Source organism: Bombus vancouverensis, chromosome 8 (genome assembly GCF_051014615.1).
Source record: "Bombus vancouverensis nearcticus chromosome 8, iyBomVanc1_principal, whole genome shotgun sequence".
Taxonomy (NCBI): domain Eukaryota; kingdom Metazoa; phylum Arthropoda; class Insecta; order Hymenoptera; family Apidae; genus Bombus; species Bombus vancouverensis.
In genome coordinates, this window is record NC_134918.1 from 17,175,029 (window position 1) to 17,195,795 (window position 20,767).

At 37.6% G+C, this 20,767-nt stretch overlaps 2 protein-coding genes across 2 annotated transcripts in view; both read left to right on the top strand.

Moving 5' to 3' along the window:
- The window catches only part of Ptx1 (pituitary homeobox homolog Ptx1), a 45,809-nt gene extending 44,306 nt beyond the window's left edge, over nt 1-1,503 (top strand). Inside the window, exon 4 of the mRNA XM_033339500.2 lies at nt 705-1,503. Coding sequence (XP_033195391.1) covers nt 705-1,502 — 798 coding nt within the window. The 3' untranslated portion in view covers nt 1,503. The remainder of the gene's footprint in view (nt 1-704) is intronic.
- A 241-nt stretch (nt 1,504-1,744) lies between these two features.
- Nucleotides 1,745-4,238, top strand: LOC117159558 (uncharacterized). Its single transcript, XM_033339505.2, has one exon. The coding sequence runs from the start codon at nt 1,755-1,757 to the stop codon at nt 2,049-2,051; it is 297 nt and encodes a 98-aa protein (XP_033195396.1). The 5' UTR covers nt 1,745-1,754; the 3' UTR covers nt 2,052-4,238.
- Nucleotides 4,239-20,767: the final 16,529 nt, after the last annotated feature.

A 20,767-nucleotide genomic window follows, 5' to 3' on the forward strand; every position in this document is an offset into this window, starting at 1 on the left:
AGTTCCATTTGAGTAGGCATAACATATGCACCTGAAAAAAGTATTATGAGATTAATGCAAACTTTGATCGATGCATAATGACCATACCACTGCAACCTCGTTTTGAAAATTTTCTTCTACAAAATGTTCCACTTAATATAAAATATTAAAACTATTAATTATTGACATTTTTCCTGCTAATTCGTTGTATACGTTAATTGTTTAAATTAAATGCCGCCGCTACTGTCGCGCTTTTTCGTTTTTATTAAATATTCATCGGTTAAAAGAAGAATATCGTACGAAAGTGATAGGTATCAGGCATAGCAGCTCATTGATTTTTGACAATCCAAATAGGTGTTGACAACAAAGTTAGATGCAAAGAAACTTGCGACGAAAGAAGGAAAAGCAAAAGGTGAAATTTTCGTAGCAACGAAAATATTAACTTATTATCATCCATTAGTCGTGGTTAAAGAGAAGATCGCCAGAAAAAATGCAGGTCTCGTTGGTTCAATCTAATATGACCCTTCTTGATACGAGCTTAAAAACAGAGCACGCGTACTGTACAATTCCATCATTTACATTTACAAAGCATCACTTTTGCTTGGCTAAACACTACATCTCTAATCTTCGTACCTCTAACCGTCTATCCTATCACGACTAACACAATTAATTGTTTCTACCACAAACTATTATATTTAACGCAACAATTTGTTCTGTCAACGCAGGTATGGTTCAAAAACAGGCGGGCGAAATGGCGGAAACAGACGCGCAACGCGAACACCGCAGCTGACGCGGTAGACTTCAAGCCCGGCTTCGGCGCTAGCCTGAACAGCTTCATCGGCCAGCCTTTCACTGACCCAGACGCGCTCTACAGTTCGTACAGCACGTACAACAACTGGGCCGCCAAAGTGCCATCGCCTCTGAGCGGCAAAGGCTTTCCTTGGGTCAATACCTTGGGTTCCGTGGTACCAACCGCGTCGCACCATCATCATCACACCCAAGTCAGTCCCGTAAACTGCTTCAACGCCGCGGCGACGTCCGTGGCGGGCAACCACATGGGTGGAATGTCCGTGTCCGTGGGTCAGGCAGCCACGTCGATGTTACCAGGCATGGGATCGGGCTTGGGAGTTGCCGGTTCACCCGTGGCAGCGACAGGAGCTGCGTGTCCTTACGCGGCACCAGCGGCACCCCATCATCCCTACGGACCACCGGTATACACGCCACACCATAGAACAGCGGCAGCTCCGGAAAGCTGTACCGCGATGACATCCAGTATCGCCTCGTTACGATTGAAGGCCAGGCAGCACAGCAGCGGTTACAGTAGCCTAAGCGGCAACTCGTTCAGCATGGACAGCACGCCAGTCTCAGCAGCTGGGAGTCCAGTAGGTTCAAGAGCTCCTTCGGTCGGCGGTGGGCCGCTCAGCGCGTGCCAATACGCCCTAACAACCGCTGGCGAGGCGAATCCTCACTCGCCAAGCAGCGCAGAAGCTCACGTGAACGCTACAGCCAGAGCCCAAGTCTGAGGTGAAGCGGGGGCTACATCTAGCCCCCATCACCACACTGTAACCGCGAATTCTAGAAGCTCCCTGGCCGGTTCCGGGAGCTCTTTGGGAGGTGGCAGTCAAGTGGTACCGGTGGGAGCTGCAGCCAACGTGTCCGCCGGTCAGCAAAGCGACAATCAACTGAGAACGCAAGAGTGACCCAGGCCTAGGTCCGCCGCATCGCCGACATTGTCGTCGACCCCTTCGTCCACCACTTCTCATCCCCCTTACCTAATGTACGACGAAGACGGGACCACGGCGGACCAGAAGATAGAGGATGACAGAAGCGTGATCGAGGCAGGAGGCATAAGTGGCGACCGTGTTATCGCGACAGCTGGAGGTATCGGAGTAGGCGTTGGCATCGGAATTGGTGGCTCTGGTGCGGGTCCTGGAGGAAGCACAGGATTAGCCAGCTATTGGCAACACGCTACCACTGCTACCGGATACTGGCCCTCGTTATTGGACTGTTGGACCACGCCGTCCATCGCTTCCACCTCGCAGACACTCTCTCTGCCACGAGACGAGAACTGAGAACAGCGCACGCTATCGTGATGCCAGCGATGTCTTCGCAAGTAATTCTTACATTAGTATCTTGGATCTGGGGATGCTAAGTATCTTTTATTGTATTTTTAATTTCTATCGTTACACTTTTAGAGGTTATGAAACTTGTGTTTTGTTAAGCTTCAACTGGCGTGGCGTGGATCAGATTGGTGATCAGTAACGAACAGACAATTGATCGGTAAATAGCTCGCCTCACAACTGATCTTATACCGTAGTGGTACCAAAGGCAGATAATAAGAAGCGCAACATTAGAAAAGAAATACAAAATGTGAGAAATACGCGTTATATCCGTCACTGACTTTATCTATGTCGCGCTAGTTGAAAGTCAATTCTTTCTTTCTTTCCTTTTGTTCTGTTTTTCCTTTTTTATTTTCTTCTTTGTGGATAGGATTTTGCGAGGACTCGTGGCATTTACGACGATCTTGAATTGTTACTAAATTGCGGATATTTATGCAAATTCATATTTCTGTGGATATAGTTAAAGCGATAGAACGTAGGTAGAGAATTGTTTACTTAAATATTATACTTTGAATAATTTATATATTCCTGCATTTTCTATACATTTTTTCATAATCAAATTTTCTATAAACGCATAAAAATCCGCAGTCTTACGCGTTATTACGTTTAGTCGTACGCTGTTCTTCATCGAAATTCGTAGATCGAGCGTTTAACGGTTATTTACACGATTTAACGACATTCTTCCCAGTGCAAGTAAACGGGAGAAAACTGTACATAAGATTGTAAATGCACGAACGATGGAACGATTATATCGGTATATAATATTTAATGTTTCGAGGTGCATGTTTCATCCGTAAAAAAATGAACGGAATCGCAGAGATCGTAGGGCGAATTTTAAGTTTCCTAAAGATTGATTGAGCTTAATTAGAATTTTTATTTTCTTCGCATTTACAAAAATGCCACCTGTTCAACAAATACTCGAGCCAAAGTGCAATATTTTCGACTTGATAGTCGTTCTTCTCGAAAAAGGAAAAGAAAAATAGTCGCTGAAAGTGTGATCTATCGAGCAACGAGCTTTATATTTTCGTAAAGATTTATTTTTACTTGCGATTAGTTTCTTCTTCGCGCGTTTGTCACGGGATATCGTGCGTTTCGAAACAGAATTCACGAGCAACGTCGTTGCGGAACTTCGTTGTGTACAGTCTTTCAAGACTCCAAACGAGAAAACGAGTAAATTTAATCGCAAATTAGAAAGATAACGAGATGGAAAAGAAGTAACGGGATGAATAATAAAAGATCCGTCGCGGATCGAGATGTACTCATTATTCTGTAGATATATGTATAGTAGACGCTGATTTTACGCGGTTCGTAAATATCTTTCAGAATTGTTATATTGTAATGATGATAATAATAACATTATCCAGCAGAATACCAAAAAAAAAAAAGAATAAAAGAAATGAAAAGAGAAACCATACACAGGCTGTAAGTAAATGAAATGGCCACCGTTGCAATTGCAAACGGTGCTTTGTACAGTGTACGAGGAAAGAAATCACTTTATCGACTATGCGTACGTTATAAATATTATTAATATTATTGAATAATTATAAAAAAAAACTGTATTCGATACCCTTGCAGGGCACGTGTAACTGGACTTTTGAAGTCCATCGATTCATTCTCTTCGTATTTCGTTATTTCATTACGTTCTCCACCATATATCTTCAATAATACCACTTTTCATCAACGCATGTACATTGTAAAATTGCTAAATTATACAATCGTTCGATGAAATGGAATCTGGAATACACAGTTAAAAAGAAGAACATAGACTAGGCTTTATAAATTAAAAAAAAAAAATGGCATATCACCATCGATAAAACGTGAATCTAGAGAGGAAAACGATGTGAATCGATCAACTTCGAAAGTCGATGCAGGCATAACGCTATAGAACAAATAGTGACGTAAGCTAGATTTAAGAAACGACCGCTATTTTGTATGAATCCCAATGTCGTACAAATGTTCGTCGTGATCACATATCCCAGTTCCCGCGGTGAGTGATTGCAAATGCCCGCAGAAGACATGTTCTCATTCCCGTCGTCGCGTCGTTTCACTCACTACGTGTAAACGTTCCTACTGGGCGATATTGAGCGCCGAAAGGCCCCGTTTGTAATCTAGTCACAATAAAAACCAATTCTACTCTAAGCGAAGTCACTGCTTCACCGTCACCTGTCTCGTCCGTCGTTTTAGTTCAATTGTTCTACGCGAACTTTTATTTGATTTAACAACGAGCAAATATATTTCATACTTTCGCCAAGAAATTTTTTTCTTTTTTTTTTCTTTTAAATAATATTACGATGAAGATGTACAACAGAATCTTCTTTTTCAAATTAGATACACCGTTATTCATAAATTACCAAACACTTTGTACAGTTAGAATAGGGATAAATGAACATTGTGATTACAAAATGAAGTTAATGCCAAAGTTAGTCGTTATTTAAATAAAATATTTTAAGAACGATTATTTAAATAATATATCACCTTATTTGGTATAAATAGATTTTTTCTGAACTATGCCATTATCTATGTAGCTGAAAGAACGTGAATAATATTTTCTTTTATTTTACTTTTTGTTTGAATCAATGCTTTTTAATGATGATTTCTCAAGTAATTTTCAATTCTGTTGCTACAACTGCATGGGAAATATGTACCTACTGACTTTCACACAGTACCTGACACATACGAGTTCGGACTTATTAATCAATTTTATAGAATCAAGTGTAACTCATGGACGAGAGCGTATCGTTAACGATAACATCGTAAAATGTCTTACAGACAATGTTTCAAAATACATAGTCAAATTACTTCAATTATTTCTGTACAGTTACATAGATAATTTTCGAAGAAGGATAGCCTTTAAACTACGGTTCTGTTTTTATTGGTTATCTCTAGCTAGGTTTACTTAACAAAAGATGCGTACAAAGTTCTATCGTCAGAACAGGTTATCATGATTTATACTTGTCAAAAGTACCTTTTCGTATAGAGTTGCGTATGCTGCGGCCGCGAAACCTATTTTCTAACTCCGCGATGACATTAACAAGTTGGATACAATAGTATTCCGTTCGAATGGAAAAGGCAAAATTCTTTATCCCAATTACTCCGCTTTACTTCTCAACCACTTTTTCGTTTATATTTTAATACGATCGAATATTGGGTGAATTAATATTTAACAACGACATTTCGTTAATCGATTGTTAAAATAGATAATTCTCTGTTCTTTCTTCCTGTGTACCAAATTTTTCTTAGATGATTTTATTAAAAAAAAAATAACATGGAATATTAGATATATCATACATCGGCATAGTTCGGACTTCGATTGATTCATCGGGTCGAGAGACAGGTAATTCTCAGTTCGATTATATTACGAAAAAGTAGTAAAAGTAAGAAAAAAATATCGATAAGATCTGTGGAATTTTTATCAAATTCCACGCTTGCTCAAAAAGTGACATAAACAATGAACGTAATAATAATAATGGTACGAACTATGATGCAATATATTCAAAAAAGACAAGGAGCTTGTCAAAGAATCAAAGAGTAAGGTAGTTGAACAAAGTTTAACGATTACAAATACCCGTTTTGTTATCACTCATTGTCTTCAACTAATTATTAGAACAATTATTACAAAGAATAAAATCGTTTCAGTTGAATTTATCCGTAATTTTACATGTACTTAAAATACCGATAATAAACGAGTATCTAGATATTTTTCAATAGCAGCATACGTTTGATTAATCAGGTAATATATCGTTACGTTCAAATATAACGTTTCTGCGTTTCTTTAAAGAACGCGATATCGTGAAATCGTATGATTTTCGAAGCAAAGGTACGACGTAATCGAGGCACTTTCGACGTTTCAGAGTAAAATTCCGAGCAATTTTTCTTCGCCAATCTGCAACGGTTTAATAATTACACGCTTCCTATTGAATTAAGACAGAAGCCAGGGCAATGAATTCCGATCGATGATTAGACTATTTATCGGTAGTTAGGCCTTCCATATTACACCCTCTCGGACATTGAAGGAGCATCGATAACCTACGGAATCTACATGCATACCGAGCGTGTAACGTGTTGCATTATGGTGGTCGGGGAAAAGCGATAAATTATGCACCCTCCTTGGTGGCGCGCGAAGGGTCGCTCCATGCCTGGCAACCCCTCGTCCCGCTAAACTAAACTAAACGTATATTACGATGATCGTTGTGCCGTTAATGGCACGACACAGTCATAAGATATTGCAGTCCGTATGTTCCTAATTATATACGACAGCGGTGCAGTTCTCGCTTTATGCATTTAACTGCGACAATCGAGACGATATGACGCGGGGAATAGCCATAGAAATTTGCGAGAATTTTGAAAGTATGGCATCGTGTTACAGGAAGAATTTTTATCTCAATGGACAAGAACTTTCGAACATCCTTGCGCGATAATTTATTAAGTAATAATTTTAGTGAATTTACAAATGACAAGACCATAGACTTTTGTTAGAGAAATAGTTTCTTGTAACTTTACGATTTTATGTTGAATAGGACAAGTTGTATAATTGTAAATCTTGTCGTTTCCATTGTCAAACTTGTAAAGTGTCATACATAAATCTTTGTTCCCATTACCAAACTTGTTGTACGAAGAGCATTTATTAACTCTGACAACTTGTATAACACGTGTGTATATCTGAAGTTTTGGTAATAATATTAGTTCAATTATGTAAGAGGGTCCTGCAATGCGTCGTTATAAAAAATAATTTATTTTCAAAATTAATTATTATCTTGCCTGTTTTATTTAAGTTGATACCTGTGGAATTTTTATTCTATCGTGTGTATAATAGGAATAATCTGTAGGATTAAATTATTCGAAGTATTTTCTGCTCTTTTGAAATGTATCTTTTGTCGATATTTATGTTTGAAGAATACTGTATTTATGATTTATTTTGTTATCGCTACTACTTTCGATAGAATTGTTAATAAATATGATTTATTAAAGTATCGATTATCAAGTGTGCAATTTATTACGACATGAATCTTTTCTAAATGTACAGAATTTGTTTATTATTTTCGTAATCTATCCTCGCATAATATGCCAAAAGTGGTAGAGTAAAGTGGTTAAGTCCGTTTAACACCACGAAATAGTTACATCATCGGTCTACGTATAATATCTGAAATCCTTAACGTCTTTGTAAAATCCTACTGCCGGTTTAATCGATTTGATAAAATTTTAGAAGCGTTAATTATTTATTTATGTAATTTTCAAGTACGTGGTACAGTTAAAAAAGAAACGGAGATAAAGAAAGTTGCAATGGTCTGTAATCGAAGTACTAATTGCACCGAGACTCTGTCTGTCTGACAGACACTTTTGAAACATCTATTAATTATAGGTCCAATGTACAAAGAGTATTTTATCTCTCTGCAACTTATCTTTGTTCGTAATCTTATCGTTTAACTGGCGCGCGACACACTTATACCAAAAATCTCTGCGCAAAATAAAGATTCTTGCAAAGTTTGATGCATTTCCTTCCTATTTCCCAGCATACATTACACTAGGTTCTTCTATTTTTGCTTTCCAGAAAGAAAACAAGATAAAAAATGAGACAAGATTTCATCTGATTACATTAAAAACGTTTCAAAGTATAGTATATATTAAAACTTAAGATCGATGAAATAATGCATTTATATTTGACGATTAAATAAAATTTGCAGGGCGTTGTGACGTACGATAATTGATCAAGAAATAATGTCCTTTGAATAAATAGAATAAACGACACGTACGCATAAATATTATCGAAAATTGGGTGAAAAATATAGGTGAAAATGTTATATCATTGAAAACACGAGGAACGAAATCTTGCTATGTAACGCAGTGTTACTAATACTCCGTTTACGACCCTCAAATTACAAACAGATAAATCTCAAACTATCTAAAAATGTCAAATTCACTGTAAATCACGGAATACGTTGTCGCTCTTTCAGAGGACTTCTTTCAAATTACTTTTCCGCGTTTTTCAACGTATTCTTAAACCTGTTTTATTTCACAACCGGAAAGGAGCGCCAGTTAACTGGAGTCCGTCTTGACAAAGGGAATTTTACGCGCGGAAAAAGATGGAATCCCCGCCGATTCTACTTTTTCTTCGCGAGATTCGACTCTCCAACAAGTAAGACTTTCTTCCCCCTTCGGGATCATATCCAAGTACCGTAAAAAAGGGGAACTTTGACAAGTTTTCCCAATATATTATCTAACGCGCAACATAAAAATTAAAATATTTCCATTTCTGTTAAATATCTAATTACGAAATTTCAACTATAAATATGTATAAGATTGTCGTCCTTTTCTTTGATACTATTTGATCTACGTTCTATTTATTAATAATTATACAACGATATAATATTATCCAATTATTATATACATTATATAGTTATTATACGTACACGCTATATAGCTATTAAATATCGTTGATAATCCACATTGATAATCCTTCACCAACGATAAACTCACTCACTCCATTCCTTCCTTCAGTAGTTTCCCGCACCAACAATTGCTTCTTCTGAAATTAGTTTTCCTCCTCGTTTCTTTTCTCCTCATCGTCTTCGATCTCGATCCCAATCATCAAAACTCTTGACAATGGTATATCATATATATATATAATACTCACACCTGCCAATATCAGCTGCTCCTTCAGTTTGCTGTAATAAATAAATAATCGAGTTTTATTCGTCACATATCTTTTCGATACGGAATACGTACAAATAATCGGAATTGACATCTACGTTTTTGCGTAAACAGGCCGTATTCAACGAAACTTCATTGATAATTTCCACTACCTGTTCGCTTATTTCTGTTTCCCGACGTACTTGTGTGTCAAATTTACGTGGCAACCAACGCGTTAAATAACAGTTCCTTGACAGAATTCGTGGAAATAGCGCGAAGGGCAGCGATTTTTCGACGTCGCGTCGTTTCGTCGTCGAGGTGTCCCTCGGCTGTAAAAAAGCTGGGTTGGGAGCATCGTCATCGGCGTCGGATTAGGAGGAGTCGCAGTAACTCCCGAAACTTCGCCGTTGCTCTTTCTTTTCGACTACGTATCGAGAGCCACGGGTCGCAGGCACGCGGAGCAGACTCAGGCCCGTAGAGATTCGAGGATTTAGCGACGGAATAAAATCGGATACGGCCTCGTGAATACGTTGTTGCCGTCGCCTGTTCCCCCGAGGACTGCTGGAATTCTGACATTGGAAACGAATATCGCAGCTTGTTCACCGAGAACCAAGATATTCCGTCTTCCAACAGCTGCTCCCGTCCTTTATTCCACAGTTGCTCGGGATATTGACTGCCAGGCGAAAGTTGATCGTAATGTGATTGAGAGAATGCGAGGTGGAAATCGAAGATGGAACGAAATGGCGTATAAACGTTTCATCTTACTTTTCTGTTTTATTATGAAACTTACGTTATTACGTTTTGGTACAAGTTACCTTTAATTATTACGTTTCGAAATTTATATCCGTGACTGTCGATCGCAACTATTTTAATATATTTCTACGTAGATCTAACATTTATAAATTGATCCATTCTGGAGGAATTCAATTTATTGAGATAAGTATTAGGTGGTCCGAAAAGCTTCTTTCGTTTTATAAGGAAATATTCGATGCACCACATTTTCCGTTTTATGTTATTTTGTCGAATTGCGTATGATCCATTTTGTTCTATCAGAATAAAAATCACAACGGAAGACACTTTTCGGACAATCTATTATATCATCGTGAAAGTTATACTTAATTTGTATAAGTTTCTTCAAGCTTACATTTATTACGGCCTACGTATACTATCGTATTTAATAATATTCATTCGTTGTTAATCGTTAATCCCTGAAAGGGTTGAAAACGCTCACCTATTAGGTACATTACAAGGTCTTTGATTCAAATGTACTACGTTTAATCGGTGAAAAAATCATTCTAATATAACAATGAAGAGATTCCTACGGGTCGAAATAACGAAAGCGGCGACAGATAATTTTCCATCGTCGAAAAATGCTTCTTAATACGTTGAAAGACAATTCGCGTTACGAGGAAACGTTTCAGTCCGTTGCAAAATTCTTCCGACAATCTTATGGTAAGCAATGCGGTAACGTCAGAGTCGTAAAACGTCTCAGGCGATTCCGTAGCAACAGTTAAATTAAGGTGCGCGCAACGAGCTTGTCGATGAAAGCGGTGTCTGCAAATAGCGAGCGAAAATCATCGAGTAAAGTTTGTTCTCGAAATTCGAAGGTCTAGTTCCGTGCTGGTTCGAGCGTCATAAAATTCGCGAAGATTACTCGTTCGAAATATCAGGCGTCTGAGCAAGATAAAACGGCAATTAATATTAACTTGAGCAACGTGTCTCACATAGGGTAATAAAGATACCGTGTCTCGTATCTCTGCCAACATCACCGAGAAACATTATCATTGTTCGCCATTGGCGTAGCCTGTGATCGCGTTTACACGACCTTCAAATATCTGAAAGAGTCGTTGCAAATCGCTTTGACCAAGATCAGTAATGTCAAACACTCTTCGATGAATCCTTCTGTACTCGTGACTCAAACCGGCGATCTTCGTGGGTTTGTATACGTTTGATCGCATCGCTGAAATTTACTTCTTGGAACAGCTCGTAGATTTTTATCTACCTCGATTAAGCAATCTCCGTTTCCAAAGAGTGTTCAGCAATGACGAAAGATGGTTTTTCAATTTTTTTCAAGTGTACAGAGGTCGGAAGTGGTCCTTGATCTTTTTAAAGAAATTCCCTTTTACTTCGATATAATTTTCGATATTAACTAAATGTAAATATAGTTGCGATAATAATTGACGATAATTTAGATTAGTATTAAACAGCGCACGTCATGCGCATTCTATGGATTTTTAAATTTTACATAAATAAATAACAATCCGTAGTCTAACAGCGATCTTTAACCCGCGTGATAATTTCTATATTATCTAAATATTTTGGGAGCATATAAAAAATTTAGAAATCAGAGCGAAGTTACTGCAAAACAATGATACAAATTTCTAAAAAAAAATTGTATCTCTATCTCGTCGTAATTTTCGGTAATAATCCATTTCTACGCCGCGTCTTCTATGTAATTATCAAATTTCATTGTACATAAAGAACTTTACTTTTATGTGACGATCGAAAGTAATAAACGCTTCGTACCCACGTCTAATTTACCTATTTACTTTCACTTTCCGAGACAAGACAAGAACCAATTTTTGAGCAGTTTTTGTCTCGATAAAGCGTATAACAAATTGTGTGTGTGTGCGCGGCAGTTATATATGTATATTTCAAAACGAAAGACACTTCTTGAAAGATAAGAAATTTTGAATATTCGAAATAGAATTTCAATGTGTTTAATCATTTTCGTTGGTACCTATAATTATTCGGTTGAGATTTAAATGGTCCTGTTATCGGCAAAACTTGTAGTTATTCCGTTTAATTAAAAGCTATCAACTTTGTTATTAAGGTACTCCGTTTTAATCGACTTAATTCCAGTTTAATCAACTTAATCGAAACACCCATCGGTTCCGTTTTGTACAACTCACTTATTGGATTTCATTTAAGTTTCTTTATTAATTTCACCGTGCAACTTCCATTCATCTAGCTAATTAAAATGACTGTATTCCTCGTCACTTTATTTTATTAACTACTCCGGTTTAAATATTATTAACCTCGTATCGATTAACTCTTCGCATATGGAATATTATTCGCTTTCCTTTTATTATATCCACCTATACAGTTCTTTCGTCCACGTATTCTAATATACAATAAAGACTATTTCGTTATAAGACTAATAATATAATTACATGTATACGACAGAAAATAATTATATGTACACGACACGATAATAAGATATATTCGTCGCTCTTCGATAAAATTAATCTATCGTGCAAGATTTCCGGTTATTTTGTTGTTAAAGTGTTATTCATCCAGAGAATTAAATTAAAATGATCGTTAAAATTTGTCCACGACATCCATCGTCGCATACTGAAAGTCGCGCGTAGTTTTCCTCGACTTTTCCTCCTTTCTTCCAAATTCTACGCTTATACAGGTTATACCATGCCGTATCCTGTATATACCGCATAGAGTGGATCTCGAGCAGCGTGTTATTTATTGGCGGTGCGCTGGTTTGAATCGAGCCAAAGCAGCAGACCAGTGCTCCGTCTTCGGCTTACATTCGATACCAGCTGGCTCGTTCGATGTTGAACGAAGTAACCATACGGATCGTTCGTTCGCGAGAAACTAATAGGGTTTGCTAGCTTTAATTAGGTTTCGAGGATAAAAAATTGAGAGAAAGCGAAAGAAAATGATAAAAAAAGAAGGGGGGAATAATCAAGGAGGCTGAAGAGGACACGGGGTGATGAATTTTAATAGCGATAACAGGGTGAGGGAAATTAAGGAATTGGAAAAAAGATGAAGAAGGAAAGTAATGAATATATAAGACAGATATATCGTCGTGATTTTTACGTGGACTTTAATAATACTGTCTGACGATGCTATCCGTGAAATTTAATTTTGAATTATTTATCTTATTAATTTAACTCCGCCGCGATCCTCGAATTCTTATATTCTAATCTCACTCTTGTTCTAACAAACAAAGGGCGTAATATTTAAAGATAAGCTTCGGGGAAAAACTTGAAACGAAAATTCGCGCGTATTCTTTCAGATTTTCTTCGAACTTAGAGGATTCGTTGACGATTGAAAAGTACGATCGAGTCGAGGATATTTCGAAGAATTTTGAATAATTGAAAGTAAGTTAATACATAAAGTTGTGTATTGCGTGTACATCGCGAGTTCGTATAAATAAATGAAATCTAATCCAGATAAAATAGTTCTACAAAATTTATTATATCTTGTATTATCAGAGACTTATCAGTTACGCTTATGATATAGAGTACGCATATGGTATAGACTAATTTTCTATTTTTATATTATACTTGAAATATGTATTTTACCTTGGAATTATTATACCTTGGGATTTTTAATTTACATTTGTCGTTTATACAATTCGTTAAAGAAAACTACTGCTATAATTGGTATTAAAAACATTCGGTAATCCCATTTTAATCTAACTGAACGGAGGATTTTCTTCTCATCGTGTTGAAAAATTGGATAAAGATTCAGGATCCTAAGTGTTCTTCTCTTCTACTTCTTCCAACAGTTACGATGCAACGATTGTTCTCCATTTAATACAGTCGACAGCCTTTGTGACTGTGTCGCAATCAGCGTGAGTGCAAAGTGTGATAGTACTTTAGCATGCACGCTAGCGCTTTAGTATAAAACTGAAACGTGTACCCTTTCTAAATTAAATGATAGTCCGTTTACAATTTCAAATAATTACGTCGGTAGATATTGGATAGATACAGGTATTAATTCAGTATTCAACAGAATAGAGTTGCCGTAGAAATCAATATTATCGCTATACGACAATGTTCTTTCTTTTGCATATTTTTTCAAAATTTACGCACTTTATACTAAAAGATTGTACGATATATCGCAAAATTTTCAAACGATCGACTTTAAACTTTGCTCCATTCTGTGTATAACGCTGATATTGTTTAAATCAAGAAGAAATATATATGAAAAAAAGCATGATGAAAATGAAAATACCAAGATATATAACAGAAATCGGTGCCCGATTATTTTTATGACAACCAATTATTTTCATCTTATGTATAAATGCAAAAATAACGAAAGATCCAAAGATCCATCTACTTTAACTTAACAAGTAAATAATTAATTACGACATCACCGTCAACATTTTCGTAGAACAAGTATCCGACGCTTTTCTAGTTTACCGTATTCTTCGAAACAAACGATTTATTTTTACAAAATTCAACATCTTACTTTACACCGTGAACAACCTCTTTCCAAAATCGCTACGCTAATTTCCTTCCTCGTCGAGGAAGCGTCCCTAAAAAGTCGATATCCTTCTGTTTGATATTATTCCCGCGTTAAGGGAGCCCGACACGAGCGTTCTGAATGCCGCGCGTGTAGATATTAATTTAGCCAGGCCGACAAAGTTCCGGGGAAAGTTAAAAAGGCTGCTTGCTCGCCCGGGCACACGCGCCCGCCGTCGCGGCCGCATAATTTCCCGAAACTTTTTACGAGACAGGACACGACGCCCGCCAGTAAGACGATACAAACTAATCTCGAGCACCGACAAACTTTCAGTAGAGACGCTTGAAATATGCCTGGCTGCGACCGCGCCAACGCATGTGCTAACTGCGAATACGGTTGCGTGCATTAACGCTTCCTCAACTGTACGTAAAGCCTCGTTCAGATCAATCGTGTTACATGCTTGAATCCAAGTCGCTCAAATTTATATAAGTAGATTAACCTCGAGTTAACGTTCGTACGAGTCAGGTTATGTATTTGAATCGAAGTCATCTTGAGTTCGAGTTCCCGTCATACGAGTTAAATTACTTGACCGAAGTCGTCTTGACCTCGAGTTTCTGTTCGCATAGACCAAGTTACTTGGCTTGAAGTTGTTTTGCATGCGAGTACGTAATTTCACTTCGAGTAGGTATGCGCTAGTTCGCTGTACGATCATTCAATTGGCAACGAAATGCCTTTGAGCTTCGTGCATCGTGTAACCATCGATAATGATTCTGATTGCCAGCAAGTAGCTTTTGTTCCGAAGTTTCGACAAATTTTTACACAACATCGATTGAGACTTATAATACACGAAATACAAGTTAAATTAAATTTCAACTTGAAAACTCATTTAATTGTTCACGATCGACCAATAACCGATAAATAAGCAGTTCAACGATCAATTTCTTCTATCGAGCGAATCGTAAATTTTTAAGCTTAATAATTGTTTAATAGTCATTAAACGATCAAACGGAGAATTTTACTCTAGACGACCGCCTAATCGACGTGCTTTCGAGATAATTATTATATTATTATATTTCTTTTAATATTAAATACCCGCATACTATTCGAGCGTGTGTGTGACGGATCATTCTCGATGTTTCTACAGGATGCCCATGCATAGATGCATATCAGGATCATCTCTGGTACTACATAATGCATCGCCGCGATTCCAGTTCCCTTCTACGTTTTCCTGTATCTATTCGGCGTATACGGCGCATCGACTAACGTGTTTCAAATGGAGCCTTTTGTGGCCACCGACTCGACCGAGATTGAATATAAACGCGGGAATAAGAAGCCGTTTTATCACGTTCTCCGTTCAGCTTTTACTCTAGTGAAATTGAGGGCTTAGAGACAGGGGCTTAGAAAATCGGGCAAATTCTTCGTCTCCTTCGTTCGCCACGAAAATGAAATGACACCGGGCATCGAGGATGGCCTCCGTCGCGCCACCTTACCACCGACCTATTCATTTAATTCTCATGGTAATCGCTATTCGTGCTTTCGAATTTTCCGCGTTACGCGCCGTCCTGCTTCCTCCTCTACGTCGCGTGTCGTTCAACCGCACCGCGTAACACCAGTACCACGGTAATTGAGTATTTTCGCTAACGGAAGTTCCGAGTTGGCTAATAGAATCGAAGATTTAACCATGTGCCCGTTTCCAACCCGATTACCTCATCCCCGCCTTAATCGACTGCTCGATGCGGCGTGAATTTTGGAGCAGGAGGAAAATATTTAATTTTGGGGGAAGTTGGAACATCGTATTGGCCTTTGGAAATGAAGCACAGTCGAGCCTGTATCCGAACATCCTTTATCCCAATAACGTCTAAACATTCTGTTAGCCGAACAGAATGTCTGCCGGGAAGATCGTTCGTATGTTGCAAATACTGTTATTATACGGGTAATTGCATGTGCCAGAGCATAAGCAGCAAATGAAAATGACGAGGACGCACCTTCTTACGTTAAAGTTTTGCACGGTTTAGCGGTTAAAAAGCACGGAGCCCTTAAATATTTACTAAGACGAATTGACAGTTTCATTGACCTCGAATGTGGGATCGAGTGGGAAAGCTTTATGTGTAAACACAAAGTAATATTAAGTAAACTTTTTATTTTCATATCGAAGGTAGGTAGAGAATTTTCAATATTATTGACAAGTTAAGATTTCCTGACTTTGATGCTTTAATTCTTCGGGATCTTTAAAATATACTCTGCCTATTTTTTTTCTAGATTTCTGTTTTTAATGTTTTTTAACTTTTTAGTAAAAAAAAAAAAATAGTAGTTACATATTTTGACGTCAGTTCTCTGTTTTTCACAGATAGAATTAAAATACGATATATTTATCCGTAGGAGGAAATTTATTACTTGATGCAAGTTATTTTTTAATACGTATGGCATTTAAAGTGAATTATTTATCACACGTTTACTGCTACATATACTGCTACTTTTTTACAGCATGTGCGCCTGAACAATATACAAACAAATTACACGACGTTATATTCGTTTATTACATACACATACGATCATGCGTAGAAAAAAGGATAAGAAATATTTCAAAAACCCTAAAGACAAATTAATCACATCCTCACCAGTCGACCCAATCGTCGAACATCGTATCCAATCATTTCGTTTCACCACCATAAACAAAACCCAATATCTTCTTTCTCTTTTTCGTACAATAACATTAACACCGATTAATCGATCGAACAGCGTATCACAGGTGCAACACCGATATATACGAAAGACATGACCGGTTCAAACGTAGATCGCATTTGAAAATTTGAAATATCGAAACAGCATTCGGACAAAACCTATCGTTCGAGAGGGCGGAATTCGTGGGATAAGACGAAGGCACGTGGACGAGAAAAATATGAGCGTTCGGAAAAGGAGCAGAGAGTCGAAGACGAGCACGCACGCACGGTATCGTTAAAGTGCAACTGACGCATGATTCAACGTTCTGTCGTGGAAGAGGATCCGAAACGAAGAGCCCGCACCTGCAGGGCACTTTGAAGTAAGGTAGGTAATCCCTGCTCGCACGACGGCTACTAAGCCTCCATGATTTAGAAGCTCTTGGAGTATTTTAAGAGTCCCCTTTGCTCTGCCACCCCCGAAAACAGCCGCGTACAAATACTCGGACCCGCGACTGGAATGCAACACCGGGACCATCGTCGTTTTTGATTTCTTAATCCCTGTCGTCCCATGTATCGGGTAGTTGATCGAAAACAGTGAAACAGTGACTGGTTCAGCAGCGTAAAATGGACAAATACAAGGTGAGATACAAAGATGTAAAGAACGACGTTTCCAATTTTGAGAAAAGTGTTACGCAATCGGCTTACCGCATATTCGTCTTGCAGATTAATAATTAACATGCCAATGAATGGTGAATGAATAGCGGTATATCGTGAATATAAGAATATTAATTGTCGTAAATTGTAAATTAATATTGTTAATTGATAGTTAACGATAAGCGAATTCAGAAGTGTATATTGAAATGGAGCGTTGTTGAGAATAATGTGAAATATGTTTGACGATTAGTAATTGGATCTCGCTCTTAAGAAAAGTGTTAAAAATATTGTTCGCGCGCTACAAGTCACGATAATGATCGTTGATGTGGTAGATACATCAAATACTACGATTAATAATTAAATTACCTATTATCGTCCATCATTTATAATAGATGTCGTACTAATCGAATTAATAATAAATTAATAATCGAAAATAAATTTTGGTATACGATATACAACAAAGAAATATAAAAGGTACAAATGCAATTAAACATTTTGAAACACGTTTAAAAATCATGTATTACGAGATTACCAGAACTGTAAGGAATTAAAAAGAGTAGATATTAGGTATACCTATCATCTTTGTGAGTTTCAAAAAATGAATTATATTTTTTCTATTTACTTATTTAATCATATATAATGTAAAGGATATTCTGTGAAAGTTTCATTTAAAAAATTCCGAAAATTGACAAAATTATAACTAAAATTATCTAGTTGGTCAAACTTGTCTGACTGACCTATAGCGTCTGTGTCTACTACGAGAGAGAGAGAAAGAGAGAGAGAGAGAGTGAGTTATTATATAGAAACGATATCATATAGAAACTTCTAGGTAGCACATCGTTGTTGATTAATTGATTAAATTATTGTAACATGGAATGCGAAGCGATATAAATATATTAAACGTTTTACTTTGAAAATGAGAAAAATAATTCTACATTTATATACATTTCATCTTTAGTAAACGAAACCGTTGGAAGCAAGCAACTCCAAATACAACTCTTGGAGAAGCAAAGGGAACGTGAGAAGAAATACAAAGATCTCCCAGTCGATCTTGGACAATAAGCCTGTTGAAAGAGATATAACGCGAAGTAACAAAATTCTACCCTAACTCTGTATCGTGTAACCAAGATCTTGAACACAGAAGTTGCTTTCTTTATATACGTCAGAGGGAAATTTGAATAATATCAACGAAATTATAAAGTGACGACACATTATGGATTAATCGATCACAGATGAATGTAAAGTTTATAATATCAATGATTTCTTTCCTGTTATATTTTTTGTCCGCGTTATATAAAATATCTCGGCTGTTTTATTTAAAACACCCAAGTCGTTGTGGCAGGTTGTCTAATTAATTATGTATACAATTATTTTTATTATAAAGGCGTTATTCGTTTCATACGTAATATGTAAAATAGTTGTAGTATTTATGTCTACATAAATTTCCTTCAAATTAACAACATTGACCATTATATAGTATCAACAAACATTTATTACGTTTCCGTCTATAATTTAGCACCAGTCCTCCGTTTTAAATTATCATAAATCTGTACAAAATCGTCGACTTCAGGATTTCCTAGTACGTATTGGGAATTTGAAGTAGATCTGGACACCGCGAGTCAGACAAACGACTCGTAAATACAATAGATCCTTCTAAATCTTTACATTTCCAAGATGAAGATTTTACGATGAATGATTTTTTAACGTGTTCCAATAATATTTAATCGTATTTATATTTTTCTATCCATTCAGAAAATGAAATATAACGATTAATTACATTGGTATGGAAAAATTGGTCTTATAATTTCCTAAAATCGCTATTTAACTTATGTACGTCTCGGAATTGATTTAAACGATTCGATAGACTTTTTCGAAATTTACTTTGTGGACTCGAAAGAAATTGATGTTGATAAGATGAAACTATTACGACTCTTCTAAAAGAAGGAGAAGGTTTTATGGTTGTCTTAATTCAGGTCATGTTAATCGTGTATAACGTTTACATTGTTATAATTCACGAAAGAGGCCAGAACTACGAAGCAAATAGTATACGTAATAAGTAAACATTGCAAAAGTCTTTTAGAGCGTTCTCTATGATAATTTACGTACGTGAGACACAGTGTATGTAAGTATAGTTATCGAAAGTAGGAAACACGCTTTTTCATCGTTTTGAAACGTCTGCGGATATTCTTGGTTATACGTGGAATATTTTTCAATGTATTCAAAACGGATCTAAAAGTATAAATTCGACTAAACATTGATAGAGCAGAACACATTTAGGAAAGATCTATTATATTCATTATCTATGTCGCCAAGGGTTTCCTTAATTATATTCATAAAAATATGAATTTACATAAACCTCCATAGTCCCCATATAACGCAGAATACTGAACAAACTAAAATTTGCCAGAGTTTTCCAACAAATGTAACGAGTAGGTAATCGAGCGCCTAAGTATTAAAACCAAAAAGGAAAAGAACAAACAACAAAAAAACCCAAAGTCCGATATCCAGAAAAACGAAAGATACTCGATCCCCGGGACAATTTGTCCAAATATCAAACTAAAAGTAGAGAATTAGACGGGAGTGCGATGTTGCGCAATTCGAGCTCCGAAGCACATTAAAGTCGGATCCTAATATTCGAGCGGAAAGATAGCCTGCACCTTTCGGATCTCCATTCCTCAAACAACATAATCCCCGGAGACTAAACTTCTTTCCGACGTTCCACGGGCAGCCACGTCAAACCAGCACACATCGTGAGACCGAGAAACGGACGGAAGACCGTGTAGAAGAAGAGAGGATGGTATGGGGGATCGGTAGCACGGAGAGAAACAGAAGAGGAAGAGAGTCTGGACATCCGGAGGCAATGGCCCTCTTCAGTAACCGTAGCTCGCTCTCGAGCTACCCTCCTGGGCTACCCACCACCTTTTCCGACCTACGAACCTACCCACCGCCTTCCCTTTTCGCTCGTTGAATCTAATTACACCCGCCAAGACCCACCCGCTCGAGAGGGAGACACGTAAAGCTGCTAAGAGGAACGGAAGAAGAGGTCGTACGGTCCCTGGAGCGGAGCAAGAGGGACAACGGGACTCGACAAAGGGGGGTTGGAGAGTCGAAGGTTCGAAGGAGAAAGAAGGAGAGACCCGGAGAGATACAGAGAGAGAGGAGAGCGTGGAAAAGCAGAGCGTTGCCAAGCGACGGGAGCCATCTTGGAGGGTTGCAGCCACTAATGGCCTAATGAATTTAATGGAGGCTTCCCGGCATAGAGTAGCAGGAGAACTGAGAACCGAGAATAAGAGGGACAGAGCAAGAAGGAAGCGTGTTCCGAGTGGAACCGTGAGGAAACTTTAGGCGAGACAGAGAGGATGAGAGCTAGACGTCGTCGTCGACATCGTTGTCGTTCTCCTCGTGCGTCTCTAATTCTCTTCTCTACAGAAGAGAAAGCTGGCCAAACGTTGCTGGTGACGAACGAAAAGCAATGGAAAGGTACAGCATGGAACGGGACGTTGGATGATGATAGAGAGA